General features: G+C 50.9%; 8 protein-coding genes across 8 annotated transcripts; 5 read left to right on the top strand and 3 right to left on the bottom strand.

Annotated features, from left to right (window-relative positions):
• Positions 1 to 80: 80 nt before the first annotated feature.
• On the top strand, positions 81 to 950 carry Z518_05526 (uncharacterized protein; the record flags this gene model as incomplete). The annotated part of the gene is made up of 1 exon (XM_013416338.1): positions 81 to 950. One exon carries the CDS (start codon positions 81 to 83, stop codon positions 948 to 950), a length of 870 nt encoding a protein of 289 aa, XP_013271792.1.
• Positions 951 to 2481: 1531 nt separating this feature from the next.
• Z518_05525 (uncharacterized protein) lies at positions 2482 to 3645 on the top strand (the record flags this gene model as incomplete). Its single annotated transcript, XM_013416337.1, has 3 exons — positions 2482 to 2725; positions 2843 to 3200; positions 3255 to 3645. The coding sequence occupies 3 exons, from the start codon at positions 2482 to 2484 to the stop codon at positions 3643 to 3645; spliced, it is 993 nt and encodes a 330-aa protein (XP_013271791.1).
• Positions 3646 to 4730: 1085 nt separating this feature from the next.
• On the top strand, positions 4731 to 5926 carry Z518_05524 (uncharacterized protein; the record flags this gene model as incomplete). Its single annotated transcript, XM_013416336.1, has 2 exons — positions 4731 to 5643; positions 5772 to 5926. 2 exons carry the CDS (start codon positions 4731 to 4733, stop codon positions 5924 to 5926), a joined length of 1068 nt encoding a protein of 355 aa, XP_013271790.1.
• Positions 5927 to 6603: 677 nt separating this feature from the next.
• Z518_05523 (uncharacterized protein) lies at positions 6604 to 9644 on the bottom strand (the record flags this gene model as incomplete). Its single annotated transcript, XM_013416335.1, has 5 exons — positions 6604 to 8022; positions 8071 to 8946; positions 9011 to 9230; positions 9280 to 9377; positions 9474 to 9644. The coding sequence occupies 5 exons, from the start codon at positions 9642 to 9644 to the stop codon at positions 6604 to 6606; spliced, it is 2784 nt and encodes a 927-aa protein (XP_013271789.1).
• Positions 9645 to 10027: 383 nt separating this feature from the next.
• Z518_05522 (uncharacterized protein) lies at positions 10028 to 10594 on the top strand (the record flags this gene model as incomplete). Its single annotated transcript, XM_013416334.1, has 1 exon — positions 10028 to 10594. One exon carries the CDS (start codon positions 10028 to 10030, stop codon positions 10592 to 10594), a length of 567 nt encoding a protein of 188 aa, XP_013271788.1.
• Positions 10595 to 10696: 102 nt separating this feature from the next.
• Z518_05521 (uncharacterized protein) lies at positions 10697 to 13323 on the bottom strand (the record flags this gene model as incomplete). The annotated part of the gene is made up of 3 exons (XM_013416333.1): positions 10697 to 11323; positions 11378 to 13162; positions 13219 to 13323. 3 exons carry the CDS (start codon positions 13321 to 13323, stop codon positions 10697 to 10699), a joined length of 2517 nt encoding a protein of 838 aa, XP_013271787.1.
• Positions 13324 to 13885: 562 nt separating this feature from the next.
• On the top strand, positions 13886 to 15213 carry Z518_05520 (uncharacterized protein; the record flags this gene model as incomplete). The annotated part of the gene is made up of 2 exons (XM_013416332.1): positions 13886 to 14322; positions 14373 to 15213. 2 exons carry the CDS (start codon positions 13886 to 13888, stop codon positions 15211 to 15213), a joined length of 1278 nt encoding a protein of 425 aa, XP_013271786.1.
• A 428-nt stretch (positions 15214 to 15641) lies between these two features.
• On the bottom strand, positions 15642 to 18060 carry Z518_05519 (uncharacterized protein; the record flags this gene model as incomplete). Its single annotated transcript, XM_013416331.1, has 3 exons — positions 15642 to 17026; positions 17093 to 17740; positions 17793 to 18060. The coding sequence occupies 3 exons, from the start codon at positions 18058 to 18060 to the stop codon at positions 15642 to 15644; spliced, it is 2301 nt and encodes a 766-aa protein (XP_013271785.1).
• Between the last annotated feature and the right edge of the window lie 2104 nt (positions 18061 to 20164).

The raw sequence follows: 20164 nt of genomic DNA, 5'->3' as shown, positions 1-20164 counted from the left end.
ATCATGAGCGACCGCGGTATATAATCTATCTTGGTCGACCGGAGACACAAGTATCTTCGCCGGACAACAACTCAACACCCATGTATTCCATCATTCCCGTCGTAGCAGCTCTTTTGCTAGCCTCATTGACCCGGTTGACTCGTGCCTGGGGGACTCTTGGGCACCAAACGGTCGCTTGGATCGCCCAGTCGTACGTTTCGTCGACCACCGAGGCCGCAATCAAAGATATCCTCGGCTCGACTCAAGCGGACTACATGGCCAATGTGTCCACCTGGGCTGATTCATACCGATATACCAGTGCCGGAGGTTGGTCAGCACCGCTACACTACATCGACGCCAATGACAACCCCCCATCCTCATGCTCAGTGGAGTATGATCGAGACTGCAGTGACGCTGGATGTAGCGTCAGTGCCATTGTCAATTACACCTCTATTCTCCAGGATGATGAGTCAGGCGACGCCGTCAAGTTGGACGCCGTGAGATTCATGATTCATTTCATTGGAGATCTTCACCAACCATTGCACGACGAAGCGCTCAGTGTGGGCGGAAACGACATCGATGTCACCTACGATGGAGACGCCACCAACCTCCATCATATTTGGGATACTGAGATTGTGGAACAGCTTGCAAACGGCGCTGATGCTGAAGAGTTTGCCAAAAATCTCACCGCGTCCATCAACGCCGGGGATTATGGGTGGGATGCGGATGGCTGGATCGACGGGGCCCGTTTAAACGATACCTTGTCGACAACCATGACTTGGGCAAACGAGGCCAATGGATACGTATGCAGTGATGTGTTGAGTGGTGGAGTCGATGCGGTGGAAGAAGGCGACTTGAGCGGAAGCTATTACAGTGCCCATTCCGACGTGGCTCGAGTGCAGCTGGCCAGAGCAGGGTATAGGTTGGGTGCCTGGTTGAACTTGATCGTGACTGGCAACATGGACGGATGAAGGGACGCGAATGCAGGCCGACCCGCGAGCTGAGGGAAATCATCGTGTGGAGGACGGAGAGTGGTCGTCAGCTTCCGGGATCACATTTATAAATGGCTAGCAAAGGAGGAGTATTCCGTACACCAGGACCATAAATATCCGGACAATGGAACCTTTGCTGTAATTGCTGGCCAAAATGGAAATATTCCTAGTCCTCCGTTCCGCCTCATTTCGAACGGCCTTCTTTTATCGGTGGGAGTAGTAGTCAATGAGGGCCCTTGAACGCTTTTCTTGCGGATGTCTGCCTTGCTCATTGTACGATTAACGATCGCCCGATGGTTTCGCGTTAGATGGGGGGGCAATGTTCCAACCGGGGAAAATGTTTCGCTGACGTTTCCGCTTTCGGTTTCGTATTTGCGCATTCTCTTCAGGCGACGTTGGAGGATTGGGGGCCGTCTTCGCGGGGCACCAAAGGACAGAAATAGAGAGTAATAATTGCGCAGCGAGCATGGAGGACCAGAGAAATTCTCCCAAGAGGGAGATAAATGCGAAAGGGTCCCAGGGGATCAGAGAATGAAATGACATGTGGATAGTTTTGAAGAAAATATAGTATAGATGGTAATCTCCTGGCGTGTCACGAGACAACCCCGGTCGGCCGTTCTCAGTCAGCCTCGCTCGTACTGATGCCCATCTACTCATTTACGTCTTTGCTTGCTCGAGCTGACCAGAGAGACACGTTGCAAGATTGATTTACATCTACTTTAAGCACCAGAAATTCCCCCCTGACGAGGTTTTGTACATGCCAACGCAGGCTTACGTACGCGTTGATCAAGGTCATAATTGTGAGCATGGGCAGTGGATAATGGGATCATGATGTGATATATTTTCATTCTTCGCAGGATCAGGGGCTGCAGGGAGGCTGTACTGTAGCCGCTCAGGCGTCGGATGCCATATCTTACCACACACAACCGTCTCTGTTTTGATTAAATACTGAAACTTTAAAGTTTTGCCTTTGACCAGTTTTGCTGTTGATCAACCTCGTGCTTCTTTTTGGTGGTTTCTAGCCCGGAATTTCGGCCCCTCATTTTCTTGATTTCAATATCGAACTCCCTCTGGCTTGATCTCCGGGGGGCCAGACAGTTCACTTGACAGCTCTCTCGACATCTGGATCACGTCTCCGCCTTCTCTGCGCCCGATCCGACCCCATCACACTCATTTCAAGGGAGAGACAAAAAAAGCAAAAAGTAAAAGCAACTACCCTCCACCCGCGTCCTTCCTCTCCAAATATCAATCCTGGTCGAGTCTGCACTATTTTCCAGCCTTGTCTCTCCATCAAATCCCTCCTCGTGCCTTTTATGTCCTCTCCACATCCACGTCGAAGACCACCTTGCGACCAAGATCCACTGTCAGCACTCTAGTTGTAATCTCCTCCACTTACAGCGGCGGCAACTCACGGTGAGGAACAAAGGCCGCGGCTCGAACGTCGACTAGCATTTTGTCCCGGTGGTTGTTCCGGCCGCGCACCCATTTTGTTCTCCTCCCTGCCCTGGCCATGCCGCCGTACGTGGCGCAGCAGACACGAAACATCCTCATCATCGGTTCGACGGGCGTGATAGGAACATACATCACCCGAGCAATTGTGGATGCCCGAGAAAACTTTGAACGAATATGCGTCTTGACAAGTGAAAAGACTCTGGTCCAGAAGGTCCAAGATATCGCCGCATTGGAGGCCTGGGGCGTGGAAATTTTCACCGGCCGGTTGGAAAGTGAATCTGCCTTCAAGAGAGCATGCGACGGTATGTTACACACCACGGGGAAGGCTGCTTGCCGCAGGTGAAGAAGAGAAGGGGAGGCCTGTGACTACACAGCTTATGACGCGGGCCGAATGCTAACAGACGGTTAAAACCCAATAGGAATTGACACCATTGTGTCTTGTGTTGGCCGTGGAGGCATTGAGAAACAAATCAATCTGATCACCTGGGCAGAACAGGCGGGAGTTCGCCGATTCTTCACCTCCGAATACGGCACCGACATCGAATACTGGCCCGAGTCGGCAAAGGAACCCCCCCACCAACTCAAGTTAAAAGTTCGAGCACATATGAAGACGATGAAGAAAATAGAACACACCTATCTGGTGACGGGGCCCTATAGCGACCTCTATTTCGGGCCCATGAAGGCAAGGCCAGAAATAGGTGAATTCGACGTCAAGGCCAAGAAGGCGGTCCTCCTGGGAGATGGAGATGGGCCAGTCAGTTTCACGGCCATGGCTGAGTATGATTGAGCATATGTTTAGATTTTGGGGCCTAATGCTGATAACGGATGCAGTGTGGGAAAATTTGTCGTGGCGGCTCTCATCAACACTTCGGCGTCAAGAAATACCACCCTGATTGTACATTCGTTCACTGCCACGCCACACCAGATCCTGGCTGAGTACGAAAAACAAACCAAGGGCACCTGGGAGAAATCGTACACCTCTCTGGAGCGGTTAAAAGAGATCGAGAAAGAAGAGTATCAAGTCTACTCCGCTCTGGCGACGGTGGTGACATTGAGGAGGATTTGGACGGAAGGAGGGACACTGTACAAATACTACGACGAGACGATTTTGGGCCAAATAGAAACCGAGACCCTGGAGAGTCAGGTTGCGGCGAATGTCAAGAAACAGGAAGAAGGAGAAGGCAACTTCCCCAGTTTACTGAGGAAGTTAAGTCTCACCTGAGAGATTGGGAGAGCCGGCCCACATTTACCTGGAAATTGGAATCATGATTTATGAAAGAAGCACGGTTACAAAGGGGAATGGTGAGATAATATATATATACCAAAGGTTTGGTGGGTGGATGGGAGAAGACAGGGGTCATTGGATAGCATACCATGTCAATTCGGGCTTGGACTGGGATGTGCGCATAAAAGGTTTGTAATGTATATCATAGTATTATTTACTTACTTTTCCCGCGTGGACGTTCCGGTCCAATGGTACGTCGCACATTCCATATAACCAACAACCGAGGTCCCAACTCCACGGCTCACCTGGCGATAAAAAGGGAAAGGAGACCTTGTTCAATACGGCCTTGCACGACATCGATATACAATTCACGGTCTGCCGGCCCGTGTTTTCTCGGCAATGCCGTCGATGTCAATATAAGGGCGTACCGAAGTGGAGATCAAATCGCCGAGTTTCCACTCACTGAACATTTTACTCCTATTCTTTCTTCCTTATCTCTACTTTTAGTTGCTTTGGTGAGCTTTTCCATACATACAAATATTGTGTATCTCTCCCATCTTTGCATTGGGGTTTCTCAGACATTCTTGCAGGATAAGCTTGGACCTTGGGTGGAAGCTTTCAGAGTCGAATCCTGGTTCAACAAGGTCCAACAGATTAGAAACGATATTGAGAGATCCATCCCAGAACAACATTTATGCCCCTTCCCCTTATCATTGATTGATCAACACATTCGTGGAAGGAGAAAGGCATGAGATACCGGCCGTGAACAAAGGCGCAAGGACATCGATATATCCGTCCGAGAAAGGATATGCATCCGCCATAAAAGAACTCACACATTGCTTCTCCTCTGTCTCTTTCATGCGGGATTTAGAGGAAAGAAATCGACTAAGTACCATTACAGCTGCAAAAATACTTTGTTTTTCGTGCTGGAGCGCACATTCTTCAGGACTCGGAAGGCAATCACAACGACAATTGGCAAGGCGAGAATTCCTCCCAGGTCCGGGAATTTGACTCCGATAGGCGCAGAGTGCAAGGGACGGCACAATCCATCGCGGCAACTCTCCTCGTCTTAGGCTGCCAAAATGCCCAGCATCTTCAAATCCCCACCACGCCCTCCTCCAGGTAAGGACAAACACCATATCGTGGTGCTCGAATCCATCCATGCCGAAATGCCCACCTTCAACTTTCCACACACCATTGACCTGCATCCCTTGACCCGTCCGGACCAAGTATCCGAGCGTATCAAGGATGCTACGATCGTCATTACTTGCGTCGTCCCTGTCACGCCCCGTGACATGGATCAGGCACCGTACCTGGGTATCTTATCTATCATGGCGGTGGGGATCGGATGGTTGGACAAAACTGACTGTGCCCGTCGGGGTATCACCGTGACGAAATGTCCAGCTGGCAACGTCGACGCCGTCTCCGAGCATTTCCTCGGCCTATACTTCGCGGCTCGCAAGCGTGTTGTGCAAATTCACAACACGGTGACCACGACCAACGAGTGGCGGGAAAACGGTACGTTGACGAAAAAGTGGCCGCGGGGACCACCCATGGGCTGTAAGCAGGAAACCCTCGGGATCATGGGTTACGGAACCCTGGGAATGCGGATCGCAAAACTCGCTCGTGCCGTTGGATTCGGAGAAGTCTTGATAAGTGAGCGCAAGAATGCCACGAGCATCCGAGAGGGACGCGTTGCCTTTGACAAGGTTCTGCGCCGAGCGACCGTCATTGGAATCTGTCTACCCAAGGAGAACGACACCTCTGATTTGATCGGCGAGAAGGAACTGCAGTCCATGAAACCCGACGCGTTGATCATTAATGTTGCGCGAGGGGGAATCGTCAACGAAGCGGCATTGGCTAGAGCTCTGCGCCAAGGTTGGATCGCTGGTTGTGCGACGGACGTCATGGAGACAGAACCTGCCGGACCGGGTACAAGTCCCTTAATTGCTGACCCAGCAAAAGGGGAGACTGAGGTGCCGAATCTGACGATTTGTGAGTGCTCTTCTCTTCCTCCCCTATGCATAGCGACCCAGACATATAACCCCTGGCTGTTTTACTTTGATTCAAGAACAACCGAGAGCGAGGAGGATGAACAATCTAGTTAACCAGATGTACAACAGCTTCGCATGTAGCATGGTTCTGTCAGTCGACGATCGAAAACTATCAGCGAATGTTGAAGGAGGGAATTGAAGGTTGGGTTGAAGGTACTCTCCAAGATCCCGATGGCGAAGTCAACAAAGTCGTCGTGGTACATGGCGGCAAAATCTACAATTGAGCCTTAATTCTGAGGATCCGCAGGTCACAGTCCACTCGTTCAACATCCCGTCCCAGCACGTTTTGAAGGCACTGACCCCAATGCAAACTCGTACAAATCTCGAATCCAGACTCGGGGGGCGGCTTACAGACGTATTCAACCCTTGCCCTCCGCCCCGGAATACCTCTCTATCCCTCTCCAGTGACAGTCAAGACTCCAGGAATTCAATCGTGAACTCGAAGCTCTTCATCTGACCTAAAATTTCAAAGAACATGACAATCACAGCGTAAGCCGATGATTAGGACGAGCTTGGATAAAGTCTGATGATGGATGACGCATATCTAAAGTCAATCCGAGCTTCTAATTCATTCTCTCATGGAATGGGGACAGAGGACCTACATTACGAACTTATAACACCTCATGAGCATAGAAACATATGGAAGAAATAGACAGATATGACAACAAAGAAGAGTGCCACAAGAATACGAATTTCAACAGCTCCAAAGTTTCAGCACGGATCTTCTCATGGCAAAGACCTTCAGGCCACTATGTGCGTGATTCATAGGGTGCTGGTACTTGTACAAAGGCCAAGTCGCCCGCTCGATCATCGTTGACGTCGGCTTGCAATCGCCAAAGTTGTTTTAATCGTACCCCAAAGCTTCTAAACTCCTTCAAGCCCCTTCAAAGTGTGGCCCCGGCTAATTCGTCAATCGCCCCCTGGGCACAGCCAGAAATGCATCACGCTGTAAGTGCGATTGGGATTGCGACTGTATCCCAGGATCTTGACCTGCTGCTGTGCCCGCGGGATTCGCGGCGGCATCATCTCCTGGCTTGATTCCATTTTCCGTTTCCATGCCCGGTTGTGCGCCAGGTTGAAGCTGCTTTCTGGGCGTCGGCACGGGCTCCGTACTGCTCATGTTCCGCAACTGCTCGGGACTTGGTCTTAGGTTTTCGACCGGAGGAAGAACAGGGGTTCCACTGACACTCCGTCGCTCTCTGGGGCCAGCCCCAACGGACTGTACCTGTCGAGAAGCGGTCGGCGAGGATGGGGACATGCTGCTAGACTCGTGTGAGGGTATAGGAGCTGGAGAGGACGACGGAACCGGACTTTGTTGCTTCTTAGGCGAAAGGCCGGAGAGAGCTTGGGAGGCTGTGGTGGGACTCTGTGCCGATCGGGACTGAATCGGCGGTCCAGGTGTGGCTTGTGGTTGCGGCGAGATACCATTTGCAGTCCTTTGGACATAGCCGTTGACGGAGCCGACGGACCCATTTATTGTCGACTGCGTCAATGATGGCGAATTTTGCGGGATACCAGCCACAGGACCCACGTCCATATTGCCTTGTGTAGGAGATATCGTTGGCGGATGAAGGACAGGTGATGGAAGTCGTCCCGTGTTGGTCATAGGCTGTCCATTTGTATTCGCAGACGCTTGCGGAGGCTGACGCGGAGTGTTCTGTGCCGCCGCCAATGGCCGTTGGCCGGGATAATTTTGGTATTGATATTGTATGCCATTGTGATAGGGCTGATGATAGCCTACCATTTGAGGTGGTGGGCTTGAAGCAGGACCTTGGTGAGAATTGCGCGGTTGTGCAGGTTGTACGGGATAGCCACATCCAGAAGAAGGCGGCCGAGAGTTGAATCCTGGAGCTGAAGAGTATGGCTGTGGAGGACTTGATGAAGAGGGTCGAGGTTGAGGACCAAGATATGCATGTTGAGGTGAGCTGTGAGGATATTGCATGAACCCATGTGGTGGACGGTAAGGAGAACTTCCTGACTGAGAAGACGGCGATGATTGTTGAAATTGATGCCCATTTGCCATCGAGCCTGGACTGGGTGGTCGGACGGTGTTTGATTTAGGAATCTCAACACCGGCATATTTGGATTTTCGAGGCGATGAAGGTTTCGGTGCTGGACTTGGTGGCGCTGGCGACGATGATGTTCCAACCTTGAACTTGAGTGAAATCTTTGGCTTCTTTGCATCCTCCTCCCTTCGTTTGCAGTCTTTGCACACGAAATGAAAGTCGTCATTCTCGGCTGCAGATTTCGAGATTCCCAAGCATTTGCTGTGTTGCCAAACATTACATCGTTCACAAGCAACACTGTGAGAGCCATCATCCTGAAAGTTGTCAGTCATGGCACAAACCGGAAATACCACAAGACGAACCAAGTTCTTGCCATGCATTCCGCAACCGGAACAGTCAAAGGTCCATTCCTCGTCAGCATTGAGATCCTCCAGCTCTTTCTTATTTCTTTCGATTCGTTCCTTGAGATGTCGGCCAGAACCCCTCAACTGGCCTTCTTCAATTTTCTGCTGCTCGAGGGCGTCTCTTGCCAGTTCCTCTTCTTTGAGCAGTCGCTTGTACTCACGGTCTTTGATTCGTTGCTCTCGGGTCATCAGTCGGTATTGTCTTTCTTGCTCTATCTTTTCTTGCCTCTCCTGTTCCTTACGAGCAGCCACCAAATCGGCCTGTCTCTTGCGTTCCACTTCGGCTTGTTCGGCATCTCGCCGTTCGCGTTCCTGTTTGTCTGCTAGTCGACTTGATCGTTTCGCTCCAACCATTCTTTCCATCATCAAAAGCTCTCGTTCGCGTCTTTCCATCTTCCGACGTTGTTTCTCTTCGGCGGCCTCAATAATTGGAATCACTTCCGTGATGAGTCGTTCTCTTAAAGCCTTCTCGTTTGGATCTTTAGACTTCCTGAAGGACTCACAGAGGTCTTGATAGTCGGAGAGGGTGATGGCGAGACACTCCCATTTAAAACCACCCAACGTATCGATTTCCCAGCTTTCCAGCTTCTTCTCTTCAACAATTCCGTTCTCCTCAACATTTTCTTGATCCTCGGCTTTGACACCTGGTGTTTCGGACTCCAGCTTTCTTCGCTTGTTCTCCCGTCGTCTAGCCGCGATTGCTTTCTTCGAGTTTGCTTTCGGTTTTGCTTTCGGAGCTGATGGTAAGGGAGGCTCAGTGCGTCGGTAGAATCGATTGTCATCAAGGAGGTAGTATTGTCGGTCTTCTCTGTCATATCCAAATTCTTCAATGCGCTTTTGGGGAGGGAGGGGGTCATGTTAGACGCAACAATGTGTTTGGTGGGTGGAAAGAACTTACCCACTCCTGCTGATCTACCTCACGTTGATGTTCAGTCATCTTTTCCCTCATGCGATCCGGATTCCAGAATGTCCACACCGTCAGCTGGTGTAGAATTCTGATTTTGGTGAAGATATCGAAGTCTCGAAACCGTTTGGGTTCCTCGTCATCACCGTACGGGTTGAGGTGAGGTGCCTTTGCCAGATACTGCCGCCGAGTATATTCATCCCAGATGTCATAGCTGCGTCAATGTCAATAGGATGCAGAGGGAGCAGGGATGAGTTACTGACTTGAGCCCGCGGTGCGATGAGATCCATTTCAGAAGGGTGAGGCCAATTTCTTCAAGTTTTTCGGAGTAGCCTGGCTTCAGGCACTCATTCTCGAAATCCTGAACGATGAACGTTAGCCATTCCGTGCATCAAAAATACTCCGCCGTCATGGCATCCCGAGCAATTCAACCGGAAAAGAGGATGAAAAGGTGTACCTCGATGTCAAAGTCCTCGTCGATCTTCACAGCTTTGCCAAACAAGAAGATATATTGCATCACGGAAGCAAATTCCCACATATTTCGAATCCTATGGAGTAGAGAAGGCTCTGACTTCTTTTCCTCCGGCTCTTGAGCATCCATCTCGTCGTGAGTACGCTTTCGAGGCATGGTGGTAAGGGATGCGCAGAAGGCGGCGGCGCTTTTTTGACGGTGGAAGGAGCCTATAATGTGTCTATGGAAGCTATCCTTACATCGACGGGCGCGCTATGAGACTTGAGCGCGCTTGCGCGAGTGGTGGTTGACGTTTGGTGTCGGGTGTCGAAAAACGAGTCTGCCGTTTCTCTTCGGAAGGGTGCATGGATAACGCGGCGGATTTCTCACAATCGCGACCTGCGACTGAGGGACTTTTTGGGCCCGGCCAAGACCGCCCGGAAAATCTGTTATTCCAGGAGAATCATCCCCTCCGAGCAACGTCCAAACGGCGATAACGGTTACACGAATGTGAGAAACACTTGGTCTGGGTGAAACAAGAGATTACTCTCTGGAGGACTATGGCATTTGTGGGACGACAACAGGAGAACCCTTCTGAGTTTGTCTTTCCTACGAGTTACAACTTTCCTCCGTTCTTCAGTTTCCAACCCACGGCGTTGACTCGTCAAGCCCAGCTGAGGAAATGGTCGGTCTTCCTTCAGAGGTATTGCAGGCACCATCGTATCTTTCGGATCACCATCATCGAGGCTCTAGATACGCCACTATTCCACAATACTACACTCAAGAAGCGTTTGAGCCTCGAAGACGCCAAAGCAGTCATCGATTACATGGCCAGCAAGGACGGTGATGAACGTGCTGAGTGGATAGGCCCAGATCGGTCGGCGGCATGGATTTGGTGGCGTAAACCTGAAGAATGGGCGACGATGATCGCGGCCTGGGTGGACGATACAGGCCAAAAGGGAACCGTTTTGACCCTGTACGAATTGGTTCAGGGTGAAGCAACAGAGAAGCAAGAGTTTTATGGGATGGACATGGAGGTTCTTCAAAAGAGCCTCAACACTTTGGCTAGGAAAGGCAAAGCCCAGGTGTTTGGAACAGACGACCAGCAAGGTGTCAAATTCTTCTGACAATTCTTTATCCTCCACGATACAAAACAGAGATTCGCCGAGTCTCTCAGGAAATGGCCCAATTCAGGTATTTGTACCCGTCGTGACAGGATGCTTTTCCCTTCACGCAGCAAGCCCCAATTCGTACTGCTTCGTCGGGAGAAGTTGCTGAGACATGGCAGTTTCCAAAAGCCAGTCCGCCGCAACGATTCGAGGTTGTTTTCGACTTCCCTCCACCATTTCCTTGAAGCGAACCCATAAACTCCTATTCTCTTTTCGATCATCACTCAACAGGTAGACGTCATTGTTTATGTCAATATCGGTACCGACTTCACCGTCTGCTCGACTCGAGGGAACAATGGTGCCTTTGCGATTTCGCCACGGCATACATCGTCCACCATTGGCCTCTACGATGACTCTGAATGTATCAAATCCCCCGTGAATGTTCTCCATACAATAGACACTCCGGCCTTGAAGCAGTTGATTATGATTCTTCTGGGCTCGTTCTCGAGAAAGTTTGAGTGAAAAGCCAAGTTTCTCCTCGTTCTTCTTGTCTTCGAGCTTAAAATCCTCCGGGTCAAGCAGTTCATCTTCATCCAGACAGGCGTCAATGAAGTTTGTCGATATGACCAACGGAGCGTAAGCCAACGCGGTGACAAATTTCTGCGTGCGAACAATATGGGGAGCAGCTAGATGGCTTGCTTTGCTCGCGTCTGTCGTGCAAACAATCCCAAGATTGCGAAGTTGTTTCTGGCTACATTAGTCAAATGATTTCAGCATTGGTATACAAAGGTCTCGCCTCACCTTGTCATTCTCTTCAATTTTTGCATGGTTTACCCACTTGTTGTAGCCGGAAACCATCAAATGCATTACCGGAGGAGGATTACCTCGCTTGCCTTTCTTTGCTTCATTGTCGTCCGTCACGTCCTCCAACGCTTCACCCACGGATCGTTTTCGGCCCGTCAGGACTCGATCTTCGTCCTTTTGCCGTCGACCACCGTACACAACACCACCAACTCGTTTGCGCTCCTTTTCGTAAAGGAGGATGTCCGGGGTCATGCTCTGTAGACGTGCGGCCGCGGCTTCTTTTGATTTTCGGCCGTTGCCCGTCAATGGGGTAATATTTTCTTTGCCAGTCGCGATGAATTTCGGTGGTGCCGGTGTTTGAACTTGGTCAGGCTGGATCGCAGAAGCATCTTTGGCTGCTTGATCACGGTTGACCTTCTTTGCGGCGGAAGGCTGTTTGGGCTCGGTGGCGGTAACAGCATTTTGGTTCACTGGACGCATAGCTGCCGTCGGGGGCGCATCCGTCATGTCGACATCTTCATCCGGGAAGAAACATCGTTCAAGAACGTCACGATCCAATTGGGTGGAACCAACAATATCGCCCAGATTCGTACGTTTCGGGAAATGTGTATATCTGCTGGCGGTAACACTTTGTAGCTTCCATTTGGCGTAACTCTCTTCAAGCCATAGATGATTGACGATATGAATTCCCCAATCCTGCGCAGCTGAACATTTTTCGCTCATGCCATGTGCTGTGATCAAATGGGTGTTGTCTTGTTTCAAAGTCTTGGTGCATTCGGCCCCAGTCGCGGCGATCAAATTTTCCAGATACGTTCTCGCTTCTCCACTGTAGTTTGAAAGACTGATCTTCATATTTGAGAAACCCGGAAGACCTTCTCTCGCTACCGGGTAGTGTAGTAAACGCCGCATGGGGGATGTCCACTCGTCGGTTTGGATCAGGAAATAGAGCCAGGCCAAGTTTCCAACATCCAAACCTGACCTGGAAGCGAACTTGTAATCCTGGCCTTCTCGATACTTGCAGATGTACATGTCCGTTTTGGACACGGCGTCCGTCAGCTTGCCTCCGCCGACAGTAATGATGCCTTCGAGGATGCCACGAAGATATGGTGAGATCCCCAGATCACTAGCCAGCATCACCGCCTTTTTCTTGAAGACTTTATGGAGCTTGCGTGGTGGATCGACGCCTGGCTTCTGTTGTGATGGGTCAGGATCCGATGCCCCTTCCACGGGCGTTTTGCGTTTCCCTGTCGGAGCTTTGTTCATCGAGGGTCTCAAAATCTCTGGGTCCGGAAGCATGTAAGGTTGCTCGTCGATTTTCCTCCCCAGTTTCAAACAGTCATCCACCCAGTGTGGCAACACAATCTTCACATTCAGTTTCTTTCTCTGGACCTGGACACAAGATTCTGAATCCATCGACAGCGAGATTACGTGAGTAATTTGGTTCGTGAGTCTGGACGAGAAGAGACCTCCCATGGCAAGAATTCCACCGGCAATTGCATCGGCATCGCCCATAGGGAGATCCGCCACGCACACCACAACGTCCGACATGAAGAGACGCGGGTCAGGACTGTATTGGCGGGTATTGACCAGTCGGTCCTTCGCAAGACAATGTTGAATCCAGGCGGGTTTGAGGACAGGAATAAGGGCGTCGCAATAAGCATGAAAGTCATGGAAGTCGGATGTTGTGGCGACGACGTGCGTGATGCCACGAATGTCTTTGGCCGTGCCATCGTTGTTGTCGATGAGGACCTCGCCGTCATGCAATCTCAGCTCGCTAGCCAACTGCTTGAATTAGTTCCCGGCGGGACAGAAATCGAGACTTGAGGCGCGTTACTTACCGACTCAGCGTCTTTCTCAGTCAAGCTGCCGGCGCAGATGATGACAAAGCTGCACCGAGCAAAAAGGCCCGCCTTCTTGGGCTCGTTGCTGGCGTCGACCTCCATGTTGGCAGATGATTTTGCGGTCCCAACAAAGCTACGAATGAGTCCACTGCAAAGTGATGGTCAGTCATGGAAGGATGTGACTGGGGCTGATCAGGGCGGAGGCAATAGCAGAGTAACGGTTGTGACGCGGCTGGGTGTGTGGCTTTGATGGCACCGTGGCACGCGTCCTGGGAGGTTTGATTTACGCGCCTACACGTGATTCAGGCCACAAGCCCGCTCAGCGGCATGTACCATTACCCTAAACGGGGTTGATTGAACTTCCCCCCAAACCAAACTTCATCTCTCTGATTCCCGTAGCAGCTGAACCTTAGCTTGTGTGGGATCATTCCTGGTGCGGCCGACTCCACCGTGATGGGTACAGAATTCCCGAACAAAATCTACCATGATCGTCAGAAACCTCGGCATTTCTGAACATGCGCCCCCAGCTCCTCGTGTACCCCAAGATTGAAAATCCGCCGAGGGACTGGTCCGCAGTCCTATAGCTGTCCCACGTTCTGAAGATATAATTTCATGGTCTCGATCATCCCCGACTACTGCGAAACTTCTCGCGCCCTCCCTGGCCATGTCGTCCTTCCACATCGTCGAGCATTCCATTCCATGTCAACATATTCGAGAATATCCCAGAGCATTGAGCGGCTCGCAAGAAGATGTTCTGCACCTGGCAGTTAAGCAATACATACCCAAGGACAATCCCAATCCACGGCCGGGTGATGTTACAATCATAGGCGCTCATGCGAATGGCTTCCCAAAAGAGCTGTATGAACCATTGTGGGACGACATTCTTGCCCGATCAAAAAGGGATGGCTTCCGCATCCGAAGTATATGGATTGCCGACGTTGCACAGCAAGGTCAAAGCAGTGTCCTCAATGAGGAGCTTCTAGGAAATGACCCCAATTGGAATGATCACCCGCGGGATTTGCTTCACCTCATCAATTGGAAACGAGACCAGATGCCCCGACCCCTCATAGGTATCGGTCACTCGATGGGCGGGAATCATCTGTATGGTGCATCTATGGCTTCGAATCGTGATTCAAACTGACATCGCACAGAGTCAACCTTGCCTACATTCATCCACGTCTCCTGACGACCTTAGTTCTAATCGACCCGGTCATACAAGTTTATTCCAGCGTTGCTCCAGAAGCCGGACCGAGTCCTGCTCGTTTATCTTCCTTTCGACGCGACGTCTGGCCCTCACGAGAAGACGCAGCCCAAAGTTTCAAGACGAGCAAGTTTTATCAGGCATGGGATCCGAGAGTTTTGGATTGTTGGATCAAATACGGCCTAAGAGATATGCCCACACTCTTACATCCTGCCGAAAAGAATAAGCCAGGTCCACCCCCGGTCACATTAACGACACCCCTCCATCAAGAGGTGTTCACCTTCTTGCGTCCCAACTACGAAGGCAATGGATATCAGGGCAAGGCTGTTAATCGCAAGACTCATCCGGACCTAAATCCCTCTCTTCCTACAATATATCCCTTCTATCGTGCGGAAGGACCTCAGGCATTCTTCCGACTGGAAGAGCTTCGCCCTAGTGTTCTGTATATATTCGGAGGCCGATCTGACGTTGGCACTCCTGAAGCCTGCAAGGCCAAGATGGATCGTACAGGAGTGGGAGTCGGTGGGAGTGGCGGAGCTGCCGCGGGACGTGTGAGAAGTGTCCTATTCGAAGATATCGGACATCTCATTGCTATGGAAGCTGTGGAAAGGACGGCAGATCACGCCAGCGAATGGATAGGATCTGAAATGACGAGATGGAAGGAAGACGAAGCCGAACACGAACGATACTGGAACTCAAAATCGTTGATCGAAAAACAAACTATCGATGACCAGTGGAAGAAGATGATCGGCGGCCCAATGACGAGAAAGCCGAAACAGCCCAAACTGTGATCGTCTCCCGCTGATGGTCTTGCCCTGAATCTTCTATCTGTCCGTTGACTGGCGAAACGAGCCTCTCAACAAGTGTCGACATTTTCTGCTTCGGTTAAACTGTCCAACGCCAGATTCATGAAAATGGATCGACATTATGAGCTAGAAGATCGGCCTGCCATGTTGTGATAGACCTACTTTGTGGAAATAGATGTGGCATTCAAAGACGATGTATATCCAAATAGACAGACCTTGACACGAATAGAGATGAAAATGTTCAGACTATTTGGTGATTCGTATATGCACAGTCCATTCATCTGTCTTTCATACATGATCTCGTTCGTCGCATGGGGAAACCCGAATCCAAACAAAGTGGCATCGAGAGAATCATAGGCCCTCGAGAAATGGCTGAGATGGTGCGCACGTCAGCAAGCTGTCCCCAAAAAGCTTCAAATACTCATCCTCCGCTCCTTCCTCTTCCTGCTCCGGTTTGCCGCCCTACTCCTATCAGCTCGGTCATCTTCCTCAGAAAAATCCTCCGCCGACAATAGGCCAATCTTCTCTTCCTCTTTAGCAGCCTCTGGACATAACCCATCATACCTCCCCACGGGCATCCTACCTCTTCGATAACCCAAACCCTCCGCCTCCTCAAGGATATCAAGATGGCGAATTCTTCCATCATCACCGGCGCCCACAGCAGGAATATTACCCACACCAGGATCCCTGACGCCGTAAATGACGCGATAATTGCCAAGTTGCTCGGCGATCTCGTCGCCCGTGAGCAGGCAGCCGGAGTCGCCTAGTTTCTCGACGATGGGTCGAAGCAGTCGCGCCGTCGACAAGTGGCTGGTATCTTTGATCACGGCTTTGTTAGCGAATGCAATGACACAGAGCAATACCAGGGCCTGAGCCGTGGGGATCCCGCCCAGGATCGCAGCTGCGTACGGCCACTTCACTTTGATGATCTGGGCAGGAACGGGCGCGTAACCCATCACATCGAGCCGGGGTCCGTTCTCGTCCAGCGCAGAAATGGCACCCGCGGTGAACTTCATCACTAGTTGCGCCATGCCGTCTTCAGTGATGCTCCCTGGTGGACTCCACTGGGAGTCGACCGGGTATCGGACCATCTGGAGGGCCGAGTCGACCGTGTCACCTCCTTCGGTAGTCACGCCGGACCAGCCGATTGAGCCGGCGAGGATGAATGCTTGAAGGTCCGGGATTTCGTATTGGTCAGGATTGTAGTAGTAGTCTAAGCCGTCGACGTGGGAGACGTTGGATTGACATTCCCAAAAACGAGGGATGGGGACGTCGTCGGTTATATTGTCAGCGGACTGCAAAGCGTAGAGCTGGACACAGCGGTCACCGCAGTCCGAGGTCATGTTGGCCATCCAGGTTGTCGCGCCTGTAGCAACGTCGTCGACGTACCAGTTATTTTCGTTTCCGTCGGCATCGATCCATGTCACAATCCACATCAGGTCGGTGTCATTGGTCTGGAATCCACCCTGTCCTCCGTAGGTAACTTCGAAAGATTGGCATTTTGCGGTGGCGTTGACGGTGCGGTAGGAGGCAGTGCTCTGAGCATAATTTACGGGAGACCGATCAATGAAGCGATACCAGTAAAGGGACTCTTCTTCATTGGTGTACACCGATTGCTGGTTGGCGAAGTATTCATCGAATGTAGTAGTGTACACATTGTAATCTTGCCCTGTAATTCCCCATTGGTTGGCAACGGCCTGCTGAGCGTGGATGGAGTCGGCGCCTGATGGATCGTCGCTATACATGCCATATGTTTCCTCATTGCCAATATACCGGACGTCACTGACGCTGACGTTTCCTATCGTGAATTGGTAAGTAGAACTTCTTTAGAAGAGCGCGCACGTTGAGCAAAATGAAGGCATACCATACGCAAGGCGAACAAATTCCGAAGACACGTCGATTGAATATGTCAGACCAAGTAAAGCCGTAAAGATTTGAAGGGCGACACTGATGAGCAACCAGGTGAAAGCAAGAATTTGTGTCTTGTTCGGATACCACCTTCCACGTGTCCGGCCAGCCCAAATCAGCCGGAACACGTTGGATTGGCTGTCACAATTCATGACAAGCTCGAAATCTTGTAACGTTCGATACCCGGACGCAAGGAATCTCCATCGCATGAGCTGCGCATAGCCTTTCAATGATGACGCAAGGTTTAGACCGAGACAAAGCGACAGGCCCGTGATCAAGGCGTTGAAGAGATGCTTAATGTTGGGGCTTAACCCGGTTACCATCGTCGAAAAGCCATATAGGCAACCAGCCAAACCTGCACAGATGATAGCTGTAACGAGGAACTGAAAACTGCTGTTGACAAAAAGACGTCGACGTTGCCGGCGATAGTCAAAATAGCGGGCGCTAGAGGATGGAGGTGCGGCTGCGCCTTGTTTTTCCGAGAGCTCATGTTCCCAAGGTGCCGCGACCGAGGGCACTTTGAAGTGTGAGACAGCGAAGTCTCTGGTAGAAGCCCACACCGAAGACGCAACTTTATAGAGTGAGCTGCTTGTTCGCCGGCGTTCTCAATGTCAGTCAGCTCTTGCTTCTACGCAGAGACAGCTATTGGAACCTACTTGGAGGTCGAGAAGAGATGTTTCCATCAAATCCAGTGTAATCAAGGTTTTCGGTGCCAGCATTAGGGTCTGAGCGCCCGTTGGGCTTGGTACGTTGCTGTTTCGCAAGACTGTCCAAACTATCATCACTAATTTGATGAAAAGCCACGGGAGTGTATGGCGGATCAGGAATAACGTTGGAAAACTGCAGAGGTTCTTCAACGATGGGGCCGGATGTCAACTGAGAGCCCCCGAAAGGATTGAGCCGGGCATATTTAGACGCTGGCATGATGTGTGCACTGCTGATATCAACAACCAAAGTCGATCACCGTTCCGTTAGTGCGAAGAACGAACACACTGCGGTTGTAAATGAAGAGATTCTTGTGAAGGATCCTGAAAACGAGGGGAAGGATTTCTTGTAAGAGGAACGAAAGACACGCAAGGCACCGGGGGACGAGGTGATTATAGAGCGAGCGTGCAGAAAACGACAAAAGGGCAATGCTGGCCCTGTCTCGCCCCAGGAATGGCAGGGAGGGGGGGCGCACGAGGCCGACGCACATAGGGGCGGAAGCGTTCGTGTTGGGATTTCGTGTTCCAAAGTGCAAAGAAATCGTTTGGTCGAGTTTGAAATATCGCCCAAATAGTCTAGTTACGTGAGCCGTTTGGCCCCCATAAAGATAGTCCAGAAATAAGACTATCAGGCGTGCCATGATCCAAGCTTAAACACCAATACCTCACGATGGCGAGGCTCGGTTGGCAAACAATGCCTTAATTAAGGTGAGTGGAGTCAAGAATGAAACAAGAGCCTCGTTTGCCCTGAAAGACCATTGATTTCGCACCAAAGCGGTCGATGTCGAATCCCTGACAATGATGGTTGTTTGGAGACCGGTCTAGCCTTTCTTGCGGGAGGAGTTAGTACCTTTGATACGAAGATTGTCCAGGGGTATGACAGTCGAAGGATTCAGCCGCAAAAAGATCCCAAAACATTTGCAACTCTCCAAGCGAAGCACAGCTGTAGTCAAGACATGTTGGACCACCACTGCATGTCCTATTTCGATGCATTGCCTAAGGCAAAGGTTCGGAGGATGTGATAGTGCTTCGGATTACCAAACGAGAGGAAACATGTTGCGTGATGACGGTCGGGGTAATTGGAGACTAGCGGGTATTAATGGCGAGTACGGAAAGGGATTGATGCCGGTCAACGCTAGAGGAAAGGGGGTGTGAATCCTGCGTGATGTTATGATGAATCATGATTCCGAGAGAAGAAAATGCCAAGCCGGAGAAATAGCGGAGAATCCGAAAAAGTTAATCCGATTGCGAACCCCGCTTTTATATTTGCATATCCTTTCCGGTCTGCAAGGCTGACCCAGACACGCAACGAGGAAAATGTACTCCATACAGATTCTCAAAGTGACGATGACAATTGCTCTGCCGAATGCCAGGACCGATAGGAATAGTCTCAGACAAAGCCCTTACCGACCACACGATACTCGCCATACCTCTTTTCCGTCCTCCTCTCCGCCTTCCCATCCTGCTAAATGCTACCCTAGTCTATTTGTCTTTCTTCTCAGTCTCATCTGCAACATACGCATCGCAATAATCCTTCATGATGAAAGGAGGGTTGCCATGAAAAGCATGATCCAAAGGTTTCTCTACCACCTGACCTCTGCTTTATTTCACTCTCCAAAACCACGCAAATGCCTTCAGGGATTTGCGACGCCTTCGTCATGCGTGGATCATAGTGATCCGTTGGTTTGCTTGCAAGAATCGAGGCATAGTGTTGGTGGTACTGGGGAAGGCTCAGCTGGTCTTGACTCATTGGGAATTCACCCTTTCTATCGTACGCATATGGGTATGTAGCAAGATCCCGATCTCGCGTGATCTATGCAGGAAATCGCACGCACTAGGAAATCAGTCCCGAGACTCCCATCAATGCCATACTTCTCGCGCATTTGGTGACGATTCACGCACTGAAGCATGCTACTGCCACAAAATACACATCGAGCAGCAAAAACCCACATTAGTTAGTCTACTCGGACAGCACCCGGTAGAGCAGCTATTTTACAGCTCTACACCCAGTAGTATTCAGGCCTTCGCCCTTTTCTCCGGCATAAGTTTGCACACATCAAAACATACCTTTGAAAAGTAGAAGCGTCGTTGAGACTGCAGAGGTCCTCAAGCAATACCACCATGATCTCCCCGCTCGATTCCTGGGTCCTCGCCGATAAGAGAATGAACTGGATATTCCGGTCCACAGGAGCTATGTAAGGGCTTTTGGGGCTTTTTAGAGGGAAGACACCTTTGGAGCACGGGGACAACCTCCCGCCCCCCGGGCCGGGGGGGGCCGCTTAACGGTGTCAAATTGTCGATGTCAATGTTGGCTGACCTTCCCA

This window comes from Rhinocladiella mackenziei (genome assembly GCF_000835555.1).
Source record: "Rhinocladiella mackenziei CBS 650.93 unplaced genomic scaffold supercont1.4, whole genome shotgun sequence".
NCBI classification, from domain to species: Eukaryota; Fungi; Ascomycota; class Eurotiomycetes; order Chaetothyriales; family Herpotrichiellaceae; genus Rhinocladiella; species Rhinocladiella mackenziei.
This window is presented reverse-complemented; position numbering and strand designations above follow the sequence as displayed.